We start from the raw sequence: 26682 nt of genomic DNA on the forward strand, positions 1-26682 counted from the left end.
ATACCTGTAAATTGACCACTGAACAAAACAAAGCCTTGGCCATACAGAAATTTGCTCAATATAAGATAGAGAGCATTTGTAACATTTTGGAAGTTTTTCTATTGATTGATTTTCATTTTACTGAGGACAATCCATGTTCTCTTGCAGTTTCTAGGTTAATGTTATTACAAAAAAGTGCAAATTATCCTCTTCTGAATTACGTAAATCTAAATCCAATAGTGTGATATAATTATATATAGATTTTTCAGTTGAAGTGGCTTTAAAACTCTTCATAATTATAAACCCAACTTATTTAATTTATCCTCTTTTCCTGTCCTTTCCCAAACTAATTAAATATATCTCCCTAGTCTGAACTGAGAATTGTTGCAAGGGGAAAGAATTGTAACTAGAGTAAATGATTGTATTTTGTAAATCAGTTTTTAAATAATTTAGCATAATTTTATGTAACTTACCATATGGCATAACATTTACTGACTCAAAATAGCCTTAAGGTTTTAAAAATGATTTACTAAGAAGTTTTCTGAGAACTTTCTGATAAGACCTCCCAAATGAGAGAAAGAAAGAGATTGTCTTTTTCCTTTCTATATTTAATTCATTACACAATTAAAACATATTCATTAAATAAAATTTAGAAATTCAAGGGACAATCTACGGTTTCTATGCACCTGCCACGTCTGTATTAGGTAATGTCTGTGATTCATTTTAACCACAAAAATTATTCTAGATTCACAATAAATTCACACTTAAGATTAAAATCTTTTACTTTCACAGGCAGAAAGTATCTTGATTCTCAAAGGAAACATTCAAACTCACAAGATAGGACTTTATTACCTTTTAAGTATATGAGGTTTAAGGATAAAAGAATATCTTTTCTTCTTGTGTAGAAAAACAGTAGGAGATCAAATAGGTCAAGACTAATTAGATCCTATTTTAATAGGTTAACTTTTTTATTGCCTCTTTTCCAAAAAGTGTCCAAAACATTTTTAATTCCTTTTCTGAGAAAGGAATTGAAAACATGATATGGCTTGAGAAATTGCTTGTTTGAAAGTAAGCTTTAAAGAAGTGAAAATACAGTAATATGTGTTATAAACCAAAAGTTCTGCTGAAGCTGAGATGTGTAGGAAGACTTGACGAGATCCTGCTTAATTTTAGGTCTCACAAAAGCTGTAAAATATTGTGCTTCGTAAAATCTGTGCTTCGTAAGAGAAGCCTGGTTGTTTCATGATTATGTAATTCAAATATTCAAGGTTTAAGTATGCAAATATTTAAATATGTCAGTCTTTTTTCCTTAGTCTTCATTCAGTCACATTGTCTTCTGATGAAATTATGTCACTGTGTCCTCATGATTGGATGAGATGGAGAGCCTGTGGGCCACAGACCTGGTGAAATTGGAAGGCCAGACTTGTTTTACTCTATCAGTTATAACTCAAAATTTAAAACAAAATACATCAAAACAATATTGCAGTGACGACGACGGCAGTGACTTGGGCTGTGGTCCTACCAGCGAACCCTCATTTTCATTTGCCATCAGTCATTTACCCTCCCAACAGCCATGTGAGACAGGCACTATTATTATAGAAGTTTTATATGCTAGACAAAAGCACAGGGATGTTAAGTAACTAACCCAAAGTTACACATTTGGTCAGATTCGAACCCAGGGATTCTGGCTCTAAAGCTCATATTCCCTAACTACACTATCCAGCCCCACATATTGACACTACCACCAAACTATATGACACAGAACCACAATATGTTGAAATTAAGTTATCTTCCTAGTCTACTTTCTCACTGCAAAATTCTGGATAAATTTGTCTCTTATTTTGGGGTACCCTGCTTGTTCAGACAATTACATAATGGCCCCGGGAATAAGGAATGAGGTCAAGGAGTTGCCTAAGGAAATGAGTTGGGGCTATAAAATGCAAAACCATTTAGAAGAAGCAGGAATCAATTGATGGTGATCATTTGAGCGAAAGATAAAGGTTTTTAGGAACACGTTTTTAAAATGTTTCTGGCTGTGTGTGTGTGTGTGTGTGTGTGTGCAGAAAGTCTGGATCATTTGTAAATGCTCATATAAAGGGGAATTCTTTATAAGGAATTTTAGTGTCTTTATACTTCCTCAAAAGGACATTTTTTAACTGCCATATTTATTATGAAAGCATTAGGTAGAAATGAATTGGGTGGATATGTTCATATTTTTATTATGTGGTCAGACATTGAATGAGGAGTATTTTTAATCTCTGTTGTAAAATATCTCAGGTTAAAAATAAAGTATGAGTCATCTGCTATGATGGTATATTCAGAAGCTAAAAATCACAGTGCTTTTAAAACATTCTGCTGTGTCAATTTGACGAAGTTGTTCATACATAATTGAAAAAAACCTGCTTTTTCTTTATAAGATTCCATATTGTAACTGATAGTTACAAGGCTTTGAGGTATGAAAATTCAACTTTGTAGTAATCATCACACACAAAAAAGGTTTTCTTAGAAATTTAAGAATCCTTAAGTATTGAAAAATGGCCAGGACAATGGAAATGCCATACTAAGAAGACATATTGTGAATTATGCATACTTTATGATTCATACCGATAATTATCAATAATACAGGTAATCAGTTAATCACTTAGTATTCCCCCACCTCCAGACATTGCTTTGATTTTAGGAATAGAATTGTGCAGATACATTCAAAATAGAAGAGGGATGCTTATTTCTTTTCTGGATTTATTAGTATAAAAAAGTTTAATTCTGTGAAGTATTTTTATTTTATAAGAACCCTTATATGGGGAATATATAAAATTGAATGACATATTAGAAATGTATGAATATTGAGTTTACGTGCTGTATTAGCTATCTATTGCTGTGTAAACAATTACACATATTTGTAAGCCTCAAAACTCAGTGGCTTAAAACAACAGCATTTATTACCTCGCCTGTCTGTGGATAGAGGTTTGTTGTGATTTAGCTGGGTCCTCAGACCCTAGGTCTCTCTTGGGGCTGCAGTCGCAGTGTGAGCCAGAGAGGGCAGGCTCAAGTGAGGGAGGAACTGCTTCTCAGTTCACTTACATGAGCTTGGCAAGCTTCAGTCCCCAGCTGGCTGTTGGCATGAGCTGTTTGTTTCTTGTCACATTGACCTCCCCACAGGGATGCTCACAATGTGGCAGCTTCCTCTAGAGTTCTGAGAAAGAAAGAGAGAGGTCTCACAATTTTTTCAAAACCTAACCTAACCTCAGAAGTGACATCCCATTACTTTTACCGGACCTTCACTAGGTCCAGCTCACGTTCAGGGGAAGGGGATTACACAAGGGCATGGATTCCAGAACACGAAATCATTGAGAGCTATTTTAGAGTCTTTCTACCATAGTATCCAAAGAAGTATTAAACAGTATTGTGGAAGGGGTGCCTGAGTGGCTCAGTCGGTTAAGCATCTGTTGATTTTGGCTTAAGTCGTGATCTCACGTTTGTGAGTTTGAGCCCTACATCTGGCTCTGTGCTGACATCATGAGACCTACTTGGGGTTTTCTCTCTCCCTCTCTCTCTACTCTTTCTCTCTCTCTCTCTCTCTCTCTCTCTCTGTCTCTGTCTCTGTCTCATCCTCTCTCTCTCTCAAAATTAAAAAAAAAAAAACCCTAATATTGTGGAAGAAGGGATGTGTCTCTTTTTTTTTCCCCTCTTTATCTTTTTGATAACTTTCTTCCTTCCAGAATTCTCTCTTCTGGTCTGAAATGACTTATCTTTTCCCCATGACTGATTAAAGTTTGCTTTGAGCTATTAGCCATCAATAGGAACTGTTGAAGTAATCTTCTTTAGTGTGCAAGATGCTTAGCAAATGCAATGTAGACAATAAAAGAATAAGTAACAGTGTACTTCCGTCCAGTGAGTTTGTGCTGGAAGTACTTAAGATGGGTTAGAGTATGTTGAAATGATTCACTTAGTGTCAGTGACTAATTCCAATAATGAGTTTCTTTTAATTACGTCTTAGGTTTCAGTGCCTTAGAATAGAAGAATAATGAGTAATAGGACCTAAAAGGGAATCCTTTTTGGTAGAGGCTTTAGGAAGGCCTTGCTTCCACTGTGCAGGCAACTGCATACTGCAGGCATCCTTCCATGAATTTGGGCCTTTTGAATTGACATATTTATCAAGAGCTTATAGAACATAGAGAGGTGTAGATAAATCTCTGCTAAGGGAGTTAAATTTTATATGCAAAGAAAACAGAATATATGACAATTTGTACATGAAAAAAATAATGGACGTTCAGTAGATGAAGCAGTCACTTCTTGTTGGGTTGGTCAGAAAGGGTTGCTTGTTTTGAATCTGATATATCCTTACAGTTCCTGTGATGCGGGCCAAGCCTACTCTGGCTTATATTTTTAATATCCCCTTATGGTAGGGTGAATAACAATCCCCCAAGGATATTCACCTCTTAATTTCCAGAACCTGTGAATATATCACCTTATATGGTAAAAGAGACATTTCAAGTATGTTTAGGATCTTGAGATGAGGAGATGGTACTGAATTATTTGGACGAGTTCATGCAGTCATTAAAGGGCCTTATAAGAGGGAGTCAAGAGGATTAGAATCAGAAAACGGAGATGTAAAGATAGAATAGAGATTGGAGTTCTGCTCTCTGAAGTTGGAAAAGTGGGGCTATGAAACAAGTAATCCAGCTTGCCTCTAGCATCTGGAAAAGGCAAGAAAGATTTTTCCCCAAAGTTTCCAGAAGAAACACAGCCTTGCCAATGTCTTGAGTTTTAGACTTCTGACCTCCAGAGTTGTGAGAGAATAAATGTGTGTTGTGGTAAGCCACTACATTGACTGATTTGTTACAGCAACAATAAGAAATTAATACACTTCTTACTCCTGAAATTCCACTTATCTATCCCTAGGCTAAGTTGCTTAACCCTTCTAGGGAGTCTTTTGGGTCAACTACCTTTCAGGATGTACTCCTTACTGTAGCCCAAATATGTGTGGTCTTCAGGATTGTGTGTGTGTGTGTGTGTGTGTGTGTGTGTGTGTGTGTGTGTGTTGGGATAAGTGAATAAGAAATAGGGGACCACCTGGGTGGCTCAGTCTGTCAAACATCTGACTCTGATTTCAACTCAGATCGTGATCTCATGGTTCATGAGTTTGAACTCTGCATTGGGCTCTGCACTGAGTGTGTGGAGCCTGCTTGGCATTCTCTCTCTCTCTCTCTCTCTCTCTCTCTCTCTCTGTCTCTCTCCCCTGTGCACTGTCTCTCAAATAAATAAACTTAAAAAAAAGAAAGAAAGAGGGATGGGCTTTACTGCCATGTTTGAAGTTGCCATACATCCTGAAAGCAAAGATACTGCACTGTGCATGAAGAAGATAAATGAATGTTGGTGAAGATATGCAAATATTGGAACCCTGTACACTGTTGGTGGGAGTGCAAAATGGTGTGGCTGCTATGGAAAACAGTATGGAGGTTCCTTAAAAAATTAAAAACAGGTCTACCCAATGATCCACCAGTCTCACTTCTGGATATTTATCCATAAGAATTAAAATTAGGATCTTGAAAAGATTTCAGTGTAGTACAATTTATGTAGAGATGTGGAAAAATCTTAAATAGATAAATGGATAAAGAAAATATGACATACGTATACACATGTGTGTATATATACACATATACTGTGCACACACACATATATACATATATATGTGTAATGAAATATTATACAGCTTAAAAAAGAAGGAAATCCTGCCAAATGCAACAATATGAATAAAACTTGAGCATATTATGCTAAGTGAAGTAAGCCAGTCACAGAAGGACCGATTCTGCATGATTTCACTAAATGAGGTCTCTATAATAGTCAGAGTCATAGGAGCAGAGAATAGTGGTTTCCAGGGGCCTTGGAGAGGAGGAAATGCGGAGCTGCTAATCAAGAAGGATAAAGTTGCAGTTATGCCAAATGAGTAAGTTTTAGGGACTTGTGTAACATATGCCTACAGTTAATATGTACTTAAAAATTTAAGAGGTTAGGTCCTATGTTAAGTGTTATTATTATAATATATAGAGAGAAAGATTTTCTTATCCAATACACCAGTAATGCTGCCATTAAAACAAGATGTCTGTGAATTTTGGCAGAAACTTTCTTTTAATAGTGTATTAACATGGCCTGGTGTAGCTCCTTGCTTGAGGATGTGGGGATACTTGTCACCATAACATTGTTCTTGGCTTTGGGCCACACTAAAATTGAGACAGTTTTTAACTTTAATATTGGGTTATACGTAGCCACTGCATTACGCACTCAGCATTCACATTTCAGTTTTGGGGATGCTGGAGGCAAAGAAATGAAGACTGGTACCATTACAATGTAACTTTAGGCAGCCCTTGGTTTACATGTACTGTGTTAACTGCAACCAGTACATGTCAGAACCAGAGAGTGGTGTCCTTGCCTTATGCAGTAGCCGAGTTACCACGGAGCCATGCAAAGTCAGGACGTGGTTCTTATACCCACCAGTTTCAGTTAACACTGTGCCATGCAGAATGGAGAATTGTCTGCATTTCTGTCTGGGTGGCTTTAAGCAAGAGAAGTATTCATACTTCTTTGTTACTGCATTAATCTCAGGAGACAGCATTCTATGCACTTTGGGATTGTTACCTGGCTGTGTGGCTCAGTTGAATGCTCTCGGTTATGTCTGAGAAGAATAATTAATAATGAAAAATACATACCAGAAATATGAAGGAAAAAAAGATCTGAATATGAAATATTTTAAATCATAGTAAATAAAATCATATTACAAATGTGAAGCTCGGCTTTTTTTTTTTTTGGAATCTGATCAAATAAATAGATGAAAAAATGGCTGTCTGTAGAGCATAAACTGATGATAGAACATTCTGTCACTGACTGTAAGTCTTCAAGTGAGAAGACTCTTGCATTATATTATAATCTCAATTAATTTAGCAGCATAACATCAGTGCATTTTATGTTCCCATTTCAGTCAGTTCATTTCCTTTCATTTAGTAGTATTTTGAGACTATTATTTGATATTGTAAACATTGATTCATATCAGAATTTTGGTAGCATCAATTGAAATGGAGCTACCCAGAAGAAAAGTAAAGAAATCATATGTCTTAATTGCTATTTCTGGTTACCATTCTGATCATCATTCATCACTTCAAAAGAAGAAGAAATAGGAAATGAATTTGAAGGTTACTTTTTATGACTTAGAGTTTGGTGATTTTTCCCCCCAAAGTAAATAACAATGCAAAGGGAATTTGTGTGCATATCCCTTAGATTCATATTAGACAGTGCTACTGATTCCTGTTTTTTCAAGTTCTCATCTTTCCCCCAGTTCTGTCTGATTCCTCCACAGCTATCATTTCCAAAATTAAAGTATACACATGCAATACATAACATTTAGCTGACAGTCCCATGCCAAACCTTTCTGCAGATGCGAACTTGTATTTGACAAGATTTTATTTGCTCTCTTGCCAGCTTCTCATGATTACCTTAAAAACTATTAATGTTAAGTGGCCTAATACTGAGAATATAGTAAGAGAGAGAGATATATAAATATTTATTAGAATTATCTGTCTAATATACACATATTTTAAATAAATAATTTGCTGTGGTTTAGTTTTCCGTTCACAAGCAATTCTTTCTTGCAGTTATTTATAAGTCAAAATGATAAATGGTGTTAAGGTCCTTTAGTGTACCTGTAATGAAATTGCAGGTAATAGTGGTTGGAAGGCTAGATATATTTTATTTATTTACTTTTTATTATTTATTTTTGAGAGAGGGAGACAGCATGAACTGGGAAGGGTCAGAGAGAGAGGGAGACACAGAATCTGAAGACAGAATCTGAGCTAGCTGCCAGCACAGAGCCCAACGCGGGGCTTGAACCCACAAACCATGAGATCATGACTTGAGCTGAAGTTGGATGCTTAACTGACTGAGCCACCTAGGCACCCCAGGATAGATGTATTTTTAAAAATCCCTTAGATAGGATAATCTCCAGTTAATTTTTTTAACCCAGAAAATATTTTAGGCTCTTCAGTTAGAAATAAAACTGGATACTTTAAAAGGGTAAGTTACTGTATTTTCTCCTAGCTGTGTTTTGTGTCTAATAGGGGAAGACTAAGTATAATTAGAGGTTTAATTGCAAACTAAGATCACAGTAATTGAGTCTCTGAGATTCAGGCAACAAAGGCTGATAGCTACATCTCCCATAAATTATGTGTATCTAGGAGTATAACATCGATATCCTCTTTTCAATGTTGGATCTTTTCTCTCAGTTGCCATAACACATATTGAACTGGCTGAAAGCTGCCCACTATGGTACATAAATATGTGATGTCAGATAACATACTCTGAAAGAGGAATAAATTGTGTTTAATTTCATAGTATGAATTTTATTCAGTAAACAATTCTAGAGCAAAAAGATTGCTCAAATCTTAGTAAGAAGAATAAAAGTTATATGTTTAAAACTAATGGTGAAAAATTTATAATAACTAAAGCCATAAAAATGCCTGAAAACCTATAGGGTGGATTGAGGAGGTAAAATATAGAATTTAGGATCTTTTGCCTTTCAGGGAAACAGATTCTGTAAGTTTAATGAAGATTTATAGCTTGAATTAATCTGGGTCTTATCTATATGTATTCTAATCCATATCTATTTCAACATATATCATGTAATCTGTGTTGATAACCTATCTTTATTATACTTGTTTATAATCTAATTTGTTGATGGATTATTTCATGTATAGTAATAACTAATATTAATTGAAAATTTATTGTACATTATCAATAAGTAACTTTCCATAAACAGTCACAATTATAAGTACTAGTACATAGATTGACTTATTTTACATGAGGAACATAAAGAAATATGCCCAGGTTCACACAGCTAGTAACTAGTGAACGTAGGCTTGATCCTTTTCTCCTTATCACTAAAGTATTCTTCTTCCCTATGTGTTGCATTTTGCAGACTTGAGGTATAATTGAAGGGCTCAGGCAGTGTCTCTTGTGAGGGTGCCTCTGTTGTGTTAATGAAAATATCTGATCATCAGTCTTCCCATCAAGAGGTTCAATTTCTGCAATAAACTCAAATATAATCAGCTTCTCAACGGTTGCTTTACACTAATGAAACAAATATATAGTAAGAATGAAAACCTATTATTATAGAAAAATGTGCATTTCAAAGCGGTCTCAAGCACTAATGTCAGCCAGTCAGCTCATCCTCTCCTTGCAGGAGGAATTCATAGGAAGCTAAATTCAACGTAAAGTCATCAAATTCCTCTAACATTTATTGTTGTGTTTTGTGGTAATTTAGTAGGACACAGAGGTAATAAGTACAGCATTGAGCTGATTTAACTGTCAAATGAATGGGGAAGACATGAGTAAAATGACAACTCCAAAATAGCGTAGTAAATTCGTGACAGAGTTAGGTTCCGAATGCTGGGGATGACAGTGGGACCATTAGTTTAATTTGAGGGACTCGGGAAAGTCTTCTGAGAGGAGGTGATGCCTGCAGTGGATTTCAAAAGGGAAGATCTATCCAGAGGAGGGAGGTGGCTTTCTAGGCAGTAGTATCTGTGGTGCAGAAGCATAGAAGTAGGAAAACACTTGACACAACAAAGGCAGTACAGGATTCATTACAATAAGGGTATAAGGATTCTTTTGAGGAAGTGGTGAAAGGTAAGATGAGAAAAGTAGTCCATAATGATACAATGAAAGACCTCATGCATAAATGCACCTGATATTTTTTCTTCCTAAGAACAGTGGGGGCTCTAGTAAGAATTTTGAGTTTGGGAATAATCTACATATATTTGTATTTCAAACACATCATTCTAGAGTAGTGGTTACCAAACTTTAGCCTGCATCAAACTCACTTGGGGGGGTTTGTTTAAACACAGAGTTTCTGATTCAGTAAGACTGGAATAAAGCCCAAGAAAATGCATTTCTAAATTCCTGGGTGACTCTGATGCTACTGGTCCCTAGACCACTCTTAGAGAACCATTTCTCAGTAGACAAGATTGTATGAGTGTGAGAGTGGAAAAAATAACTAAAAAATACACTATTTTGGAGTAGGCAAGCATTGAGAGAAAAATAAAATGAGGTTCTAAACTAAGGCAGTGAATGCAGTAGTTATTAAAAGTAGGCAATAGATTGAACTGAGCAGATATTTTAGAAGGAAAAGTCAACTGTCTTGGTGTACTTGGTATATACCAAAGTACCAGGATGTGGTACTTTATTGAACCTCCAGATATCCAGATTGAGCAACTGAATGTTTACTGGAAGGACCAATAAGGTAAGCACTGGGGGGAAGAAATTGAATGGGAGGCAGTTGACCATAGTAATTACATAGGAGGAGAGGAGATGATGTCTGATTTGGACATGTTGAGTCTGAGGTTACAAGGATACATCAATGTATACAATTTGGCAAAGAGGAGCTGACAGAGACCGAGTCAGGATTCAGCAAAAGATTCCCTTTATCACTTCAGCCATATGGAAGGGAATAGAAAAGGAAATAGTAACACAAAAAATTCATAAAGGAAAGCGTTTCAGAGAAGTCGTTTCAGAGAAGGCATTTCATGGAAAAGGCAGAACCTTAAAGCCCTTTGGTACTTTCTTTAGAAAACCCTGTTCCATGCAGCACTAGCACAATTGTGTCTTTGAGACATTTTAGATTTCCTTTTTAGATGTGAGTTTGAGGACAATACTTTGAAATTAAAAATATATGGCAAAAGTCTTTGGAATTTTACTTTTTTATTTATTTTTTCTAAATTCAAGGGCATTCACTCTCATATCTTTAGGTCAAACAAGGATATTCTTTTTCCCATAAGAGACGATCTACTTCACCTTGGAAAAACTCTGTTTGAAAGCTTGAATTGAATAGAATAGATATGTTTTCTCCCAAGTCATTATGTGGCATGCCAAAAAGTCCTCTCCATTTCCCCTCACACCTCCACTTATTTAAGAGAGCATAATTGTTAGAAGTCATTACCTTTGGAATCAGCCTATCTATATCTGACCACTTATTAGCTGTGTGATTTTGTGAAGATGCTCTTCCATCTTAAAAATGATGGAAATAACAGCTAACAGAGCGAAGATGCTATTTAATAAGGCAGGAGAGCTGTTTATACTGTGTCTGGTGTAGTCAGTGCTCAATAAGTGTTACCTTGTTATCCAGCCAAGGTCTTAGGACAAACTTACCCAGTATGCATTCAAAATCAAAAACAATTTTGGCAACATGAAATAATCACACTTATTGTCACCCTATAAAATCTACTACAACATCTAAATAGTATAATTTGAACACCTTGTTTCTCAGAATTCTTCCTCATGTTGTTAGCCTGGAAGATCTCCTTTTACTCTTAGATTGACATACTCTTTGACTGAACAGGTCCTTGAACTGAGAAAGCATGTCATAGCCTCTAGACGCCATATATGAAATTCTGTGTGATGCCATGTGGTTATTATGTGTACAATATACATATACTGACTACATTGTCGTCATTCTGACTCCCTACCAGACTCAGAACTCTTTGAAAGCTATGCCTTTGACTTACTTACCATCATGCTCTTCATGTTCAGCACAGTGCCTCAGTCACAACATAGGTTCAATCATTCTTTTTTTTTTATTTAAAAAAATTAAAATATTTTTAGAAAGATGGGGAGATAGAGCAAGTGGGGAAGAGGGGCAGAAGGAGAAGGAAGGAATCTTAAGCAGACTTCATGCTCAGCACGGAGCCTGATGCAGGTCTTCATTTCATGACCTTGGGATCAGGACCTGAACCAAAATCAAGAGTCAGATGCTTAACCCATTGAGCAACCCAGACACCTCTTAATCATTCTTTTTTTTTTAAGTTTTATTTATTTTTGAGAGACAGAGAGAGACAGAGCAGAAGGAGAGGATGGGCAGAGAGAGAGAGGGAGACACAGAATCTGAAGCAGCCTCCAGGCTCTGAGCTGTTAGCACAGAGCCCGATATGGGGCTCAAACCCATGAACACTGAGATCATGACCTGATTCAAAGTCGGACGCTTAACCAGTTGAGCCATTCAGGTTGCCCCTATTCTTTTATGAACTAATTAATTGTGTGGCTCATGAAACATTCATATTTGGGCTGGACTGTGGTCAAAATAAAAGTATAGATATCTTTCTTTTTTTAATTTCAAAGAATGACTACATGGGGCTTTTTCTGGCTTCTGTAGGAAAGGAGGTTTATAAAACTGGTTGTGTGTGTTTTCTGCTTCTTCTCTGCCTCTCAGGCCCTGTAAAGTTGCCAAGGAAACACTAACAGCTTAAGTCTGGTAGAGAAAGATGCCTCATTAACAAACTCAGCTTCATTATTTGGATGCTTGCCTCAAGGAGATGCTGTTCTGCAATGAAGGTTGTTTCCATTAAGCATCGTGTGAAAGACTGAATGATTTTTAAAAAATTTTTTTCTTCTATTACTCTTTCCCAGGGCTGTGATCCGGCATACTATGAGATGTTACATAAAAACATTATGGACTTGTAGTTTAATGCATTTGAACTATTATTGCTAAGGATAAATATTAGATCAACTTTTCAAGCATTGCCTGTATAATGATTGAGGTGTCAGGTCTTTAATTTGAAGTATGAGAAGTATTTCACCAGAAGATAAGTTTAATACATTGTTTATTATCTATTAAATCATTTTGTATATTTTCCTTCTTATGAACTAGAAATTCTGGGATATATAGAAATGTATTGCCTTAAGATAATACAGAGTTGAGTGCCTTTTGCTTTAGGAGGATGTCTCATCAATGATGTATAATGGAAAAATGTACATGGTGCTTGGGGTTATAACACTTGGGATTTCAAAAGTTGTTTCCAGAATTTACCAGCTGTTTGATCTTGGGCAAGTCATTCATTAGTTTGTTCATTCAGGCATTCTATAAAGATGGGTTGTGCAAACACTGTTGCCTTGAGCCATCTTTCAAACTGATATATTTATACAAAAATGAGAAATTCTTCATCATTTCTATACTCCAAGCCTCAGCTATTTTGTGTATAAAAATGATATCTTGTGCTTTATTTAGTCAGTCAGTCATTCATCCATTCAAAACGTATTTATTGAGCTCCTAGAGTGTGGCAAGCTGTTCTAGAGAGTGATGGGGGGTGTTCACTCTTTATGGGGCTCTTGACAACATTGTTCTTTTATCTTCTTTGGATTTAGGGTTGGTTAAAACTTCCAGCTGTTACTAATCCCCGTGCTTCACTATTCTCCTGGATCCATGGAACCATCCACAACCTCTATAAAGCATCCTTTTATTAAACGCTCTTTTATGAAGTTTTTGAGTTTGACATTTGTTTCTGGGTGGAACTTTCACTGATTTAGACAGGGAAGGTCTGTTTGAGATTTTAATACTTAAACTGAAATCTGATAGAGTGAGTTAATTAAGAGGATATCTAGGAAATGAGCATTTCTAAGCATGAGAAGCACATGCAAAGATGACTCTGAGATAAGAGGCATATTTGGACTGTTTTTGGAACAACAGTGGGGTCAGTGTGACTGGGTGGCATGAGAGAGTGGGATAATAGCAAAAGGATATCGGAGAAATGGCCAGGTCACTAGAAGACATTACAGTACGTGGCAATAAATTTGTGTTTTATTCTAGAATTAATTGGAATGTACCAGGGAGTTTGGATGAAGGGATGAGTCTGACGTAATATACATTTTAAATGAATAGTCCTGACTGCTGTGTGGGGAATATGTGGGGGAAGAGGAGACATGGAAAGATGCAGAGACAAGAGTTAAGCTATTTCTTTAGTTCAGGGGAGAAATATCATTGATATGGTCCAAGGAAAGAGGATGGTAGGAATGTATATGGTAAGAAATAGTCAAAGTCCAGCCACTTTTTAAAGATAGAATTGGGAGGATTTTCTGAGAAGCTGGATGAAAGGTGATGTCAAGATGGAGAGCACTGGGATGGGAACTTAATTTGTGGGAGGGGTAGAAGAGGGAGTCAAGTTTGATTTTGCATTATTAAACTTTAAATGGCTATAATACATCCAGGCGGAGATTGGGGTAGGCAGTGTGCAAATCAGAGGACAAGAGGAAACTGAAAATATAATCTCCCAATTCATTAGCATACATGATATTTAAAGCCATGGTACCAAATACAATCAGATAGAGGGTGAAACTAAATGGAAACCAAGAGGAAAAGTATTTGAAGGAAGGTGGAGCAGTCCGCTTTGTGAAATGTGGCTTAAAGATTACGTGATTCAGCCAACTGAATGTTAATGGCAGGCTTATTAAGAGGGTTGCAGTGAAACAGTGGTGACAAAAACTGCCTGATGAAAGAATGAGAGATGAGGGACTTTTGAGAAATTTTTCTGTAAAATGCTTGAGAGAAATGCTTAATTTTGATATTTTGAATATATACATTTTGTAAGCTTCTTTACGAACATAAAATGCCTCATTAAGTCCTTTTAAATACCTTGGCGCAAATTTTAAATCTAAACATTCAGTGAAAATGGTTGATATCTTTGTTTTATTGATTTTACTGTGCTGATACATTTTTGATAGATTATTTTAATGCACTACAATGCACTCTGCATTGATACTGAATCACTTTACCTGAAACAATTTCTAAAATAGTCCCAAATTTTAAATATGTTTAAGCCAAATTTTAAAATATCAGTAGCTGACAGCAATATTATATGTTTTAAGTATTTTTATATTATGTAAAGTGACTTTTTGAAATTTTGATATTAAATAAGTGTAGATTTTAAGATATTTTGGGTCTTATGGCATGTGCAATGTTAGATTCAGTGGATTATTTAGAATTTAATTTTCTTCATTTTTAATGCATTTGATACACAAGCTATTTTAACATCTTTTCTTTGACCATAACTGGCTGAATCCAGTTATTTTCTCTTTAGGGATAAAAATAAGGATATGGCAATAGCCCTGAGAGAGACCTCAGTTCCAAAATCTTCTTTCTTCCCCCATCTCTATGCAGGAGAAGCAGGACTTAAACATCAAACTTAGTGACGTTCACTGAAAACCACATGATTAATCCCTAAGCTCCGTTATTCAAAGTGTCTGTCAAGGGGGACAATAAGTCCACTCTTGGAGAAGGGGATCATGGGGAGGAGGGGGCATCTGGGTAATCAACAGCCTCCATGCAGCACAATGTGGAGTTTATTTAACCTGTCCCAATGTGATATTTGGGGTGCAGGCTGCCCTCAAATCTCACGCTTCTTAGAACTCTGACACTAATCACTGCTCTTGCAGCTCAACCTTCCCAAGACTTGAGACTTCTGATTCATGAGGCAGCCTCGGCTTAGCCAGGAGCAGAGCCCTCCTGCATTAGAAGAGGCTGCCTTTCATGGCCTGCATCAAGGACTAATGATGTTGCTTAGGTATTTGGCACCTTGCAGGACAAGTGAAACTTTCATTATCTGAAATTGTTTTAAGAAATAAAATTGTTTATACAGTGCAGGATCCTAGTCATTTCTTTCTTAGTAGATGATAGCAATGCATATGGTGGAGGCTGTGGAATACTGGCATTAAGCAGCAATGGTACCTTAGCGGTAGCATGTGGGCAAGCATGAAGCTGGCTTGGCATATTTTTATAAATTTAATTGGGAAACACACAGCATAACCAAGGTCACTACGGTGTTAACTCTCCATATCTCTAGGAGGATCAGGACTAGGTGAGACTGGTGGGGTGCTTAGGGAACAAAATTTAAGGAGTCATCGATTCCTTGGATTGTACAGATGCCAACCCAGCTTTTGGAGGACTATAAGAATAAGGTTCCTAAGGGACAAAATTTAAGGAGGCACTCACTGTCAGGACCCTGCACATGCAGGGTCGGGTCAGTACTTGTGTGACCCTCAGAATGAATGCCTCCTTAAATTGTGTACCCTAGACATACCCGTTACCTCACTCTATAGCTGGCCTGGTCTCTTGTCCCATAGGACAACACTACATTGGGTGGACCAGATGACAGCTGTACTACAAGGAGGAAGAAGACAACTTGGGGGAACCAATTCCATAGTGCACCTAAGCAGTTTTAGAGCCTGCAAATGGATCTAGGGTGGGGAAGAGTGAGGTGGAAAGTTCCCTGCCTCATTGGTGCCAGACAGGCGAATGAGAAGCAGCTAAGAAGCGCTTTCTAAGACTACCTTGACATGTTCTCAGGAGGCCGACAGGGCGTTCCACTAAGAGTTAGGCCAGCCTGTTATTTAACTGCCTATATGGCCCATGAGAATATGTTCAAGGTAACCAGAATGCAAGGGTAAAGCTATTTTTCCCATGACTGGTATTAAACAACACAGGTTTGCAGTCCTACAAATATGTTTCTAACACCACTTCCTAACAGTTATATGACATTGGGTAAGTTATATAAACTATTTAACATCTTAAATAAGAAAAGGAATAAGTACCTTCTAAGACTATAATAGTGTTAATGTTTATAAAGCATTTACCTGGTATGTATTAAATGTTTAAGTAGTAGATATTTTATTAGATCTAAATGAAGCTATTAAATCTAAGTGAACATGGTATATAATATAATTAAATAAATCTGTTTAACTGTTTTTAAAAAGTCAGTTTGTTTTCAGTGTTTTAGTCAAACATTATTAAAATCGTAAGTTAAAAAGTCTCTAGGAAGTCAATTTTTTTTTTTTTACTTTTTGATGTACTTTTGTTGTTATCTATAAAAAAGATATCTAAGTAACAAGGTAGATGGATTTGTTAAGGATTTAAGTTATATTTTGCTGACAAAGTATTCAACAACAATAAAAAATTGGACTTACTTTTAGTTATGATCAGTGTTCTTCAAAGGATTTATTTTTTTCACCTTTTAATTTTACAACATAAATTAATTCACGTGCTCTTATGCTCATTATTCACATCTGAAAAATTTATATTTGCATCAAGTGATATGTAAGCCATGTTTAATATGGGCATCTGTCCAAGTAGGACACTTTTTTCTATTTGTATGCAAAATAGCATATAAGCTCAAAAAATCATTTTTTATTTAAATGAATAAACAATAAGAGTGTGCATCTGTAGATCCTGTTAAAAGCAATGAGTTCCTAGTGTGCTTTAATTCAAATGTTAGAAATCATAAATACCAATGCCTTTTGAATTCATCTTCTAAATTCTATTTTTGCTTAATTTTTCTGGAGATGATAACTATCATGAAAGGCTTAAAATTTTAGGAATCTGAAAATTGGCTCAATTTATCTAAGATAGCAAGAGATCTTCATATTTATGATAGCAAAAAATCTTCAGATATAATTTTTAAAAAACGTGGCAATGCAGGGGTGCCAGGATCGCTCAGCTGGTCAAGTGTCTGATATCGGCTCAGGTCATGATCTTACAGTTCATGAGTTTTAGCCCCACATGGGGCTCTGTGCTGACAGCTCAGTGCCTGGAGCCTGTCTTCAGATTCTGCATCTCCCCCTCACGATGTCCCTCACCCACTTGCACTCTGGATCTGTTTCTCTCTCAAAAATAAATGTTAATAAAAAATAAAAGCATGGTAATGCATTAAATAAATGGTTAAACTACTTCAAATTGATTCAGTTCCTCTGTTATCTCTCTGATAATGACATCAGAAATGTTTATCTTTAATGTATTTGATATAGCTATTTAGAAAGGTATATATTAGCTCAAAATGTTCTTACCATTATTTTCTTTCATTTTAAATGTACTTGTGAATAACTTCATATGAATAGAACTTTGTGTTTTGTGATAGTCATAACAGGTGTACTTATAAACAGTGCAACAGCTGTGTGTTTTATTTTCTGTTTATCTAGTATTTTAGCTACTTTGCTGCCTAATGTTGTCAGTTCATTCCATGAAATTTTAAAACAGTTTTAAAAATTCTATTTTATCTTTAGATTAAAAATGTTTGCCAGTTTATAAGTGTTTCATACTTTACTTTTATTATTTAAGAACATAAGATTACTTAGATGATTTAATGGGAATGTTAAAGAACATGTTAGATAACCTTCTAATAATTTAAATGATTTAATTGTTTATGGTGTGCATGGTATTGAAATAAAGAATTTCAGCAAGATGGAGAGGTAGAGCCTTTTCAAGTAGACTTAACAATGCAGGCATATTAATTGGGATCTTTCTGTTTTTGAGACCCAGAAATGAAAAGTTGCAGGCAGCGAGAACATCTTAGTTTCAAATATTTTGCCCAAATTTTAGAATCAAGGACTTGGACCCTACCATTATATCTTTCCAAATCCACATTGGAAGTATTCCATAAGACTTCTGTCATTGGAAGCAGTTTTTTTAAGCTTCTTTGGGAGCGAGAGTGAGGGAGCGGAAGTTCCTCAAAGGGATGTTGACTAGGGAAAAATATATATGATATATTTGTTACAGTGAAAACAACTTAATAATTTTCTTCACAAGTATTCCTTGTGGTTGCCTTCTCATTTATGGCCCTTGATAAAATATGCATATAGAAATTCATCACCCATTGAGTTCCTGTTCAAAGTCAGCTTCTTGTGGTAGAAACTTCCATCAGCCATTCTTTTCTTCTCCCTATCCTGCCTTTAATGTTGTCTAATATTGTCATCACATGCTCATTTCAGCCCCATGATTTTTGTTTCATTTTGTTTTTGTTAGGATTCCCTATTTTTGAGAGATCAGAGAAATAATGTGATTAAGTCACAAATGAATTTGTAGCATAAATCTTCTTAATGGTATAAAGAAATTAGCTATTTCCCTGATCATAGGTATTCATCTTTTTCCCTTCAATCTTGACTCCATTATTTTTCATCTTTGACTTCTTACTGCAACTGTATTTCCCATGTTCCTTATCCCTATCCTTTCAACTAGAAGCAAACAGATAAGTGACCAGGATTACAGCCAAGAAACTTTGATCAAGAAGTAGAACTCTTCAGCATAGCCCCAGACTCCTATCCAGCCCCCTTTGAGCATACAGTTTTGGTTCAGGTTTTGTTTTTCACTGTGGGGCATGGGGATGTGATTTAAAAATACAACTGTCGCAAGCATTAAAATCCTGAGAGATTTTAGTTAAAAATCTGGAATTCTAGCTTTTGAAAAAGTCACATGGTTAGTAACTCTGGAAGCTAAGTCCTGCAACCAAGGTGGAGCTGTATTTGTACCTGTCAATGGGCACATATGCTCCAGTTTGTCACAGCGTCACCTGTTTCTCCGTTTATACCTTTGACAATATAATCATTACTCAGGCATGATCTTCTACAGTTACTGATTCAAGATTTGAAATCAGTCCTTGTAAAATAATAGCTAATCTTTTTTTAATAGCTTTATCTTCCAAGTACAGTGATAGAGTGGACTCTAGATAATTAAAAATTTTATAGGTTCAGCATTTTCCATGGGATTTATATTCTTGCAAATAATATGTTAAATTGGAGTTTTATTAAAATTACTTTTTCTGTTCTGTCCTCATTTCAACACCTTAGGGAACAAAACATCTGATTTCCAACCTAGAGCCTAGCCTTTTTTTTCTTCTTCTTCTTCTTCTTCCATATTTCAGGAGTAGTCTGTGTACATGTTTTTCTTTTTACAGAGTGTGCAGAATTAGAGGAAATATCTAGATTTTTAGAAATAGGCTATTTGTGTACTATTACAGTGTGCAAGACCGTCTGAAAACAAAACAAAGGAAACAAATGTAGCTGTGTGCCCTAACTTTGTAGCTAAAGAAAATATTACACTATGGGATTGGGAAAGTCTCCGTGCTGTTGAGTAGCATTTTACAATCAACACCTCTCCCCTTTTCAGGATATCGAATCTCTAACAGGAGGGCTGACTGGTTCTAAAGGGGCTGAGCCGCCGGTAAGTTAGATTCTTCATTAAATTTAACTATTGACGAATTGAATTACATACACACCAGATCATGAGATAGTTACTTGTATACAGTTTGTGATATAGATACCTTTTTGAAATTTTTAGCTATTGCCGTAACTAATACAAAAGCGTGAACTTGATTTTAGGTGTTGGTATTTTTAAAAGTTTTAATATCTCATAAAATTATCTCTGTGTACCGACTTTAAAAATAAGAGTAAAATCGTTAGAATATGTAAATACTTTATGTCCTATGGACTACACCAGAACTTTTGGGACTTGAGGAAAGGGTTTGCCATTCTAAATATGAATGTATGATTTGGGTTGTAATATATTTTCTAGTTACTGAGAAAAAAATTTTTATAAGCTCATTTTATCAACAGTATTGGTTTTCGATATTGCCGTTTCTTTTCTACCTTATCTGGGAAGCTTCTGGAAAATTAGAAAAAGTGTTCTGAAATTTTAAAGGATTATTATTTTTAAGTAATATGAAGAGATTGTTAATCTAGTATTGGAATATCTTGGTCCTTTCTCTGATACCTGCTTTCAGAAATAATTGATTAAAATAACATTTATGTGAGTTCATGTTTGAAGTACAAACATGAGTTCATGGTGTATATCTAAGTACTAAGATTCAGTCTGTTTCAGCAGAGAATCAATGCATAAATTTCAATCCCTGCTTTTCACTTGGCACTGTGAGGTTTAATGCAGAACACACAGAACCTACTGTCATCAATTTTAGCTATACTTCACCTAGGTATCTAGGATCTGGGTGAAGTGCATAATCACATTGAAACATCAGTGAGGTGCTCAAAGACAACTTTCAATGGCATCTCTTTCTCTCGTGTTTCCCTCATGTGTCCATGATGTTGTCTAATCTTCATCGAGTTACTCCTAAAGTAGGCTAAACAACATATTTTAGTTCTTTCCCATCAGACACATTTTCAGTGTCTGAATTTATGCAGGAAAAAATGTATTGTCTTCAGGTAGCTGCTTATATTTAGTCCCTGACCCTATGACATTACAGCATAAAGCAAGAAGAAATGTAAGTCAGCCAGCGAGTATATTGTGACAGGATTTACGGGCAGCCCTGTATTCAAGTAGTGTAGGTGACTGTTTACATGATGTAATTTCACCCTGCTGCCTGGCATGGTGTTCGATATATAGCATTCAACTTTTATTAGAGGAGTAAACCCATTTCCTTCCAAATCTCACCCTCACATGTCCACTGATTCCTAAAAGAATTTTACAATTGAAGATTAGTTGGTTTTAAAAAGATTTGTTCCTGGCTCAAATCAAAATTAAACACCTCTTTTCTGCAAGGGGTGATTAAAATCGTATTCATTATTTGTATGTTAAAATAAGTTAATCATATCCTTTCAAGAAAACATTTTCTAAATACGGACTATTGGGTGGGCTTAAAGCCTAGTTGTTGAAAGAACCTCCTTGCAGGGAAAAAAGATCACAGACAGGAATGCTGGTGTACAGAAGGAAAGTTTCATCAAGTTCATTCCCAGTTGCAAAAAGTGAAGTGTGTGTGTAGTTTATAATATTGTGAAGATAGATATTCTCTCCTGGTCATGCCCTACCATGATGTTGGATATTTCATACTGCTGCCTGTATTTTCAGAAATTCCATGACTATGCTTTTTTTTTTTTTTTTTTTTTTTTTTAAAGAATGGAAAACATCATGCAGATTTTAGAGTACATAAGAGCTTAGGCAATCCAATTAGGGGGTTAACAGTACACATAAATTTAGTATTCCCCCCACCCCATTGTTAAAGGTCTATCTAGAATATATTACTCGATGCTCTGTAATAAAATCATTTTTAGTCCCATATAAGCCTTATATAAAGCAGTCTGAGTTGAGGTGAAATGGTTATAGTATCCAGTGTTACTTCAGTCATTTAAAAAAAATATGAAACTTTATAAAGTAAAAAAAATAATAAAAAAATTAAAAAAAAAAAGAATAAGACTTTGAATGGAGCTGTTGTTTTTGCCTTCAAGTTAGAAAACTGAAAGTCAGATTATATTAATTATAACTTAAATCCATTTGAAGTTTTATCCAATATTTCCTTTTTCTAAAAAACATCTTTATGATAGATCATCTAAATACTACTGTCCATTTCTAAAGTTATGTCATTTGCGTGTTTACAATATATTACCAAAATCAGTCAATGATGAAATTTTTATCGGTAAGAAGTTCAAGGTCCTTTACCGCCCCCCTCATTAAACAGAATGTATAAAGAGCTGAATGAATGGCATCTTACAGTGCCATCACAGTGGTGCAGAGCTGCGAAATAATTTCTTTACCAGTATAACAGAAAGCTCAAGGATGTCTTTAAATGTAAGCCTAAATGTCCATCACCTGATGACTGGATCAAGAAGATGTGGTATATATACACAATGGAGTACTATATGGCAATGAGAGGGAATGACATATGGCCATTTGTAGCAAAGTGGATGGACCTTGAGGGTGTCATGCTGAGCGAAATAAGTCAGGCAGAGAAGGACAGATACCATATGTTTGCACTCATAGGTCTAACAGGAAACTTTCAGAATGATCTAGCTTCAAGAAAAGCAAGCAGTTAGTAGTGCCAAATGACTTTAGTCTTGGTTTGTAAGGTTGTTCATTAGTAGCAAGGCTGTCTCAACTTCTAAATAGACTTAGAAACTTAGAGTAAGAGTTTAGTAATAGGTAACAGTTATGATGGCATTCTTCCTCTGAAAAGGATTTTAAGAGGATTCTTTTTTAATTCAGAAACTGAAAATTAATTGGTTCACTAGGTAGAATTTACAGATTTTTCCAAATCACATAGTTATCTTAAAAAAACTATCATTGAGAAATATATTAACAGTTTAATAGTACCTTAAAACTGCCTTTAAAAAACTGTTTCAGACATAGTCTATATTTAGCATATTTTTCATTCACAAAAATTAGATCACAAGTTAACCTCTAGTATAAAAACATAACATATTTACATATAAAAATGAGGTGAAAGAAAATAGACAGTTAAAATCTAAAGGGTAAAAATATCATTAAGTTAAATAGTGCTTTTTATATACCATTTGCCATAGTATTTTAAATTTTTTCTTGTGTTTATTTAAATTCCAGTATAGTTAACATACAGTTTATGTTTCAGTTGTACAATATAGTGGTTCCACACTTCCATACAACACCCAGCGCTCATCACAAGTGCCCTCCTTAGCCCCCATCACCTGTTTTGCCCACCCCCACCCCCACCTTCCCCCGGTAACTAGCAGTTTGTTCTCTATAGTTTGTTTTCTAGTCTGTATAGTCTGTTTCTCTGACTGACTTATTTGCTTAGCATAGTACTTTCTAGATCCATCCATATGATTGCAAATGCCAAGATTTCATTCTTTTATATAGCTAAGAAATAGTCCTGTGTGTGTGTGTGTGTGTGTGTGTGTGTGTGTGTATGTATACCCCACATCTTCTTTATTCATTCATCAATTGATAAACACTAGGGTTGTTTCCATAATTTGGCTATTATAGATAATGCTGCTATAAACATCAGGAAGTGTATAGAAATACAGGCCTACCTTAAGAAACAAGAAATATCTCAAATAAATAGCCTAATATTACATCTAAAGGAGCTAGAAAAAGAACAACTAAGGAAGCCTAAAGCTAGAGAAGGAAGGAAATAATAAAGATTAGAATACAAATAAAAGATATAGAAGCTAAAAAAAAATAGAACAGATCAATGAAACCAGGAGCTGGTACTTTGAAAAAAAGTAATAAAACTGATAAAATTCTCACCAGAACTAATAAAAAAAAAGAGAAATGATTCAAATAAATCACAAATGAAAAGGGAAAAATAATAGCCAACACTGTAAAAATACAGTCACTAGAGAATATTATGAAAGACTAAATGCCAACAAATTGGACAACCTAGAAGAAATGGATAATTTCCTAGAAACATACAAACTACCAAAACTGAACAGGAAGAAATAGAAAACTTGAACAGACCAATAACTGGCAAAGAAATTGAATCAGTAATCAAAACTGTCCCTATAAAACTCTAAATCAAACACATGACAGATGTGTGCATGGAATTAAAGGCAGTCAGTTGACTAGATTTCCACCATTAAGGTTTCTACCACCAGGTGGGCTGGGCACCCAGGGCAGATGTTAAGTTCCATTATAAAGAAGATAAAACAATTTTTTAGTTAAAAAAAAAATCTCCTAACAAATAAACAAAAGTCCAGGGCCAGATGGCATCACAGGCGTATTCTTCCAAACATTTAAAGAAGAGTTACTCAAACTGTTCCACAAAAATAGAAACAGAAGGAAAACTTACAAACTCATTATATGAAACCAGCATTACCCTGATACCAAAGCCAGGTAAATAAGAAAACTCCAGGCCAATATCCTTGATGAACATGGATGCAAAAATTCTCAATAAAATACTAACAAACCAAATACAATAATATGTTTAAAAAATCATTCACAATGATCAAGTGGAATTTATTCCTGGGTTGCAAGGGTGGTTCAGTATTTTCAAATCAATCCACGTGATATATACCACACTAATAAAAGAAAGGGTAAGAAGTATATAATAATTTTAATAGATGCGGGTAAAGCACTTGACAAGGCACAACATCCCTTCATGGTGTTTTAATGTTTAAATAATTATATTAAAATGTAAAAATATGATGAAGGTTTTTGTCAGGGTGTCCAGATTGATCCGTGGTCAGGCATCATGTAGGAAATCCAGGATAAGGTCTAAACAACTCAGCTTCAGAAAGCCAAGAGGATTTTGGATACTGAAGACTGGGGACAAAGCATAAATACTCCTAGACAAATATACTCGCTGCAGTTGGTATCTGGAGAGCTGTGATTGGTAGGCTCATGTGGAGCCAGTATGGTGATGGGTCACTGTCTAGCCCATGAGCCAGACCCAGAGGTGTTGACCAACCCCACTCAGGAACCAGGATTTGTCCCATACTATGGGCTAGTTCTAATCTGCAGCTAGAATTTAGTAGCCCAGGTTGGCCACAAGACTTAAGTTTAATGGCAGTAGACCCATCCAGACTAACATACACAATGAAGAAGGTTTCTCTTTGTAATCTGGTTTAAGAAATGTCTGATTATTAATTAGCTGTTTACTTTCTTATCATTTCTGGTGTTTTTAAGGGTCAATATGGACAAAATATAATAGTGATGTGAAACAAACCCTAGAGCACACAAAACACATTTCTGAACATATTTCACTGTGACATACACATTGGTTGAATGTGGAAATGTCATGATATTTCAGAGTGCTAGTATCAGGGTTTGAATTAAGTCTACCTCATTGCCTCATCCAGAACTTAGCAGAAAGCTGGGTCTATACAGTTTCTTCCCTGTTTTTCTTTCTGTTTATTACTTTGGAGCAACAGAATTTATAAATTTTCTTCTTACAGAACTTAGTACTTTTAACTATTCTGTTTCCTTTATCAAAATGCTAATAGTTCTTTTTATTTCTAAAGTGTGGTGAATAAGCGGATACCCATCTAATCCATAAACCTGGGTTTGATATGTACACTGTCCTGAACATTCTCAAGCTTTATTAATTTTTCTTCACTAAAGACCCAGAATTGTACATTCCATATTTTTGTACTTTCTGTTCTCATTTAAATGTCTTTGTGATGGTTTGTAGCAATTTGGGTAAACACTCCATTGAATATGAAACAAATTAATTTTCCTGAGGGTGCTGTTTAGACAAGGTTATATATTTTTCAAGTTGTAAATGGTCTTAAAATTTTAAAGTCTCCAAAACCAGTTTTAATTTGACTATTAAAAAATGCCAGTATTCTACTTACTTGCTTCAAAAGATAAGAGAATAAAAAACATAAATCTGAATTGTGATTTAATATAATTTATTTCAACCTAAACTTTATATTACCATATTACATGCGTTTATTCTTTATTTTTTTAAAATTCAGTGTCTATTTGAGTGTACAGTATGTGTTAGACATTCATTTAGGTTTTGGAAATACAGTGATGTGTACAATACACGGTTCTTCACTTCAGAATCTTACAGTATAGTGGAGTAGACAGGTTGGTAAAAACAACTACAATGTAAATAAACACTGGATGAAATGAAAATAAGTAAGATAATTCATATAATGTGATTGTTAGAAGTGAAAGGGGCTGGCAAATCAAGGAAGATGAATAGAAGAATATACTTGCTAACTTAATAATTACAGGATAAGTTGAAGTTGCCAACTGAGGAGAGTGGGGCATGACACTGTGTGTGTGCATAGATCAAAAAAAGTGAAAATAACTTACTGTGGTTAGAGTATGAAATAAGCTGGAGTGTTGGAGGTACTGGTGAATATAAAAGGCTAGGTTAGGCCAGAGCAAGACATGAGAAATTTAATGGAAGGAATTTGTTCTCTATAGTCAGGACCATGAAGAACATCATTAAAGTCTTTGAACAGGAGATCATTTAATCAGTTCTGTCAAACTTTTTTTTTTTTTTAATCCACTTGGAGAGTGATTTAGATAAAAGTCTAAAAAGCAGGGAGACAAGTGAAAGGCTCTTGCAGTCATCCAAAAGACAGATAATATAATTGGAATGTGTGTGTGTGTGTGTGTGTGTGTGTGTGTGTGTGTGTCTATCCCACTGAATTATAAAACTAATAGAAGGCAATATCTCAGGAGAATGTCAACATTTTGAGTAAAACACTGAATGATTAATATGAACCTATAAAGTAGCAGAGAGAACGGAGAGGAATGGACTGATTGATGACTCAGTAAGGACACAGTGAATACTCAGGAATAAGGGGTTGTTCAGAGAGGGGAGAATGAGACTTTCTGAGATGTCAAGACTGACTTTTGAAGTTTTTGTTTTAGCAATTGAGTGAATGAAAGTACCATGTATAGAAACA

The 26682-nt window shown here is 35.4% G+C and overlaps 1 protein-coding gene across 8 annotated transcripts in view; it reads left to right on the top strand.

The window, feature by feature from the left end:
* The window catches only part of PPFIA2 (PTPRF interacting protein alpha 2), a 463512-nt gene that overhangs the window by 60801 nt on the left and 376029 nt on the right, over positions 1 to 26682 (top strand). For 4 of the 8 annotated variants that reach the window (XM_029954962.1, XM_029954964.1, XM_029954965.1 and 1 more), the window contains exon 4: positions 19724 to 19777. The exons of the other annotated variants lie outside the window; for them this stretch is intronic. In XM_029954962.1, coding sequence (XP_029810822.1) covers positions 19724 to 19777 — 54 coding nt within the window. The remainder of the gene's footprint in view (positions 1 to 19723; positions 19778 to 26682) is intronic. 8 annotated transcript variants of the gene reach the window in all.

Source organism: Suricata suricatta, chromosome 10, assembly GCF_006229205.1.
Source record: "Suricata suricatta isolate VVHF042 chromosome 10, meerkat_22Aug2017_6uvM2_HiC, whole genome shotgun sequence".
Lineage (NCBI taxonomy): Eukaryota > Metazoa > Chordata > Mammalia > Carnivora > Herpestidae > Suricata > Suricata suricatta.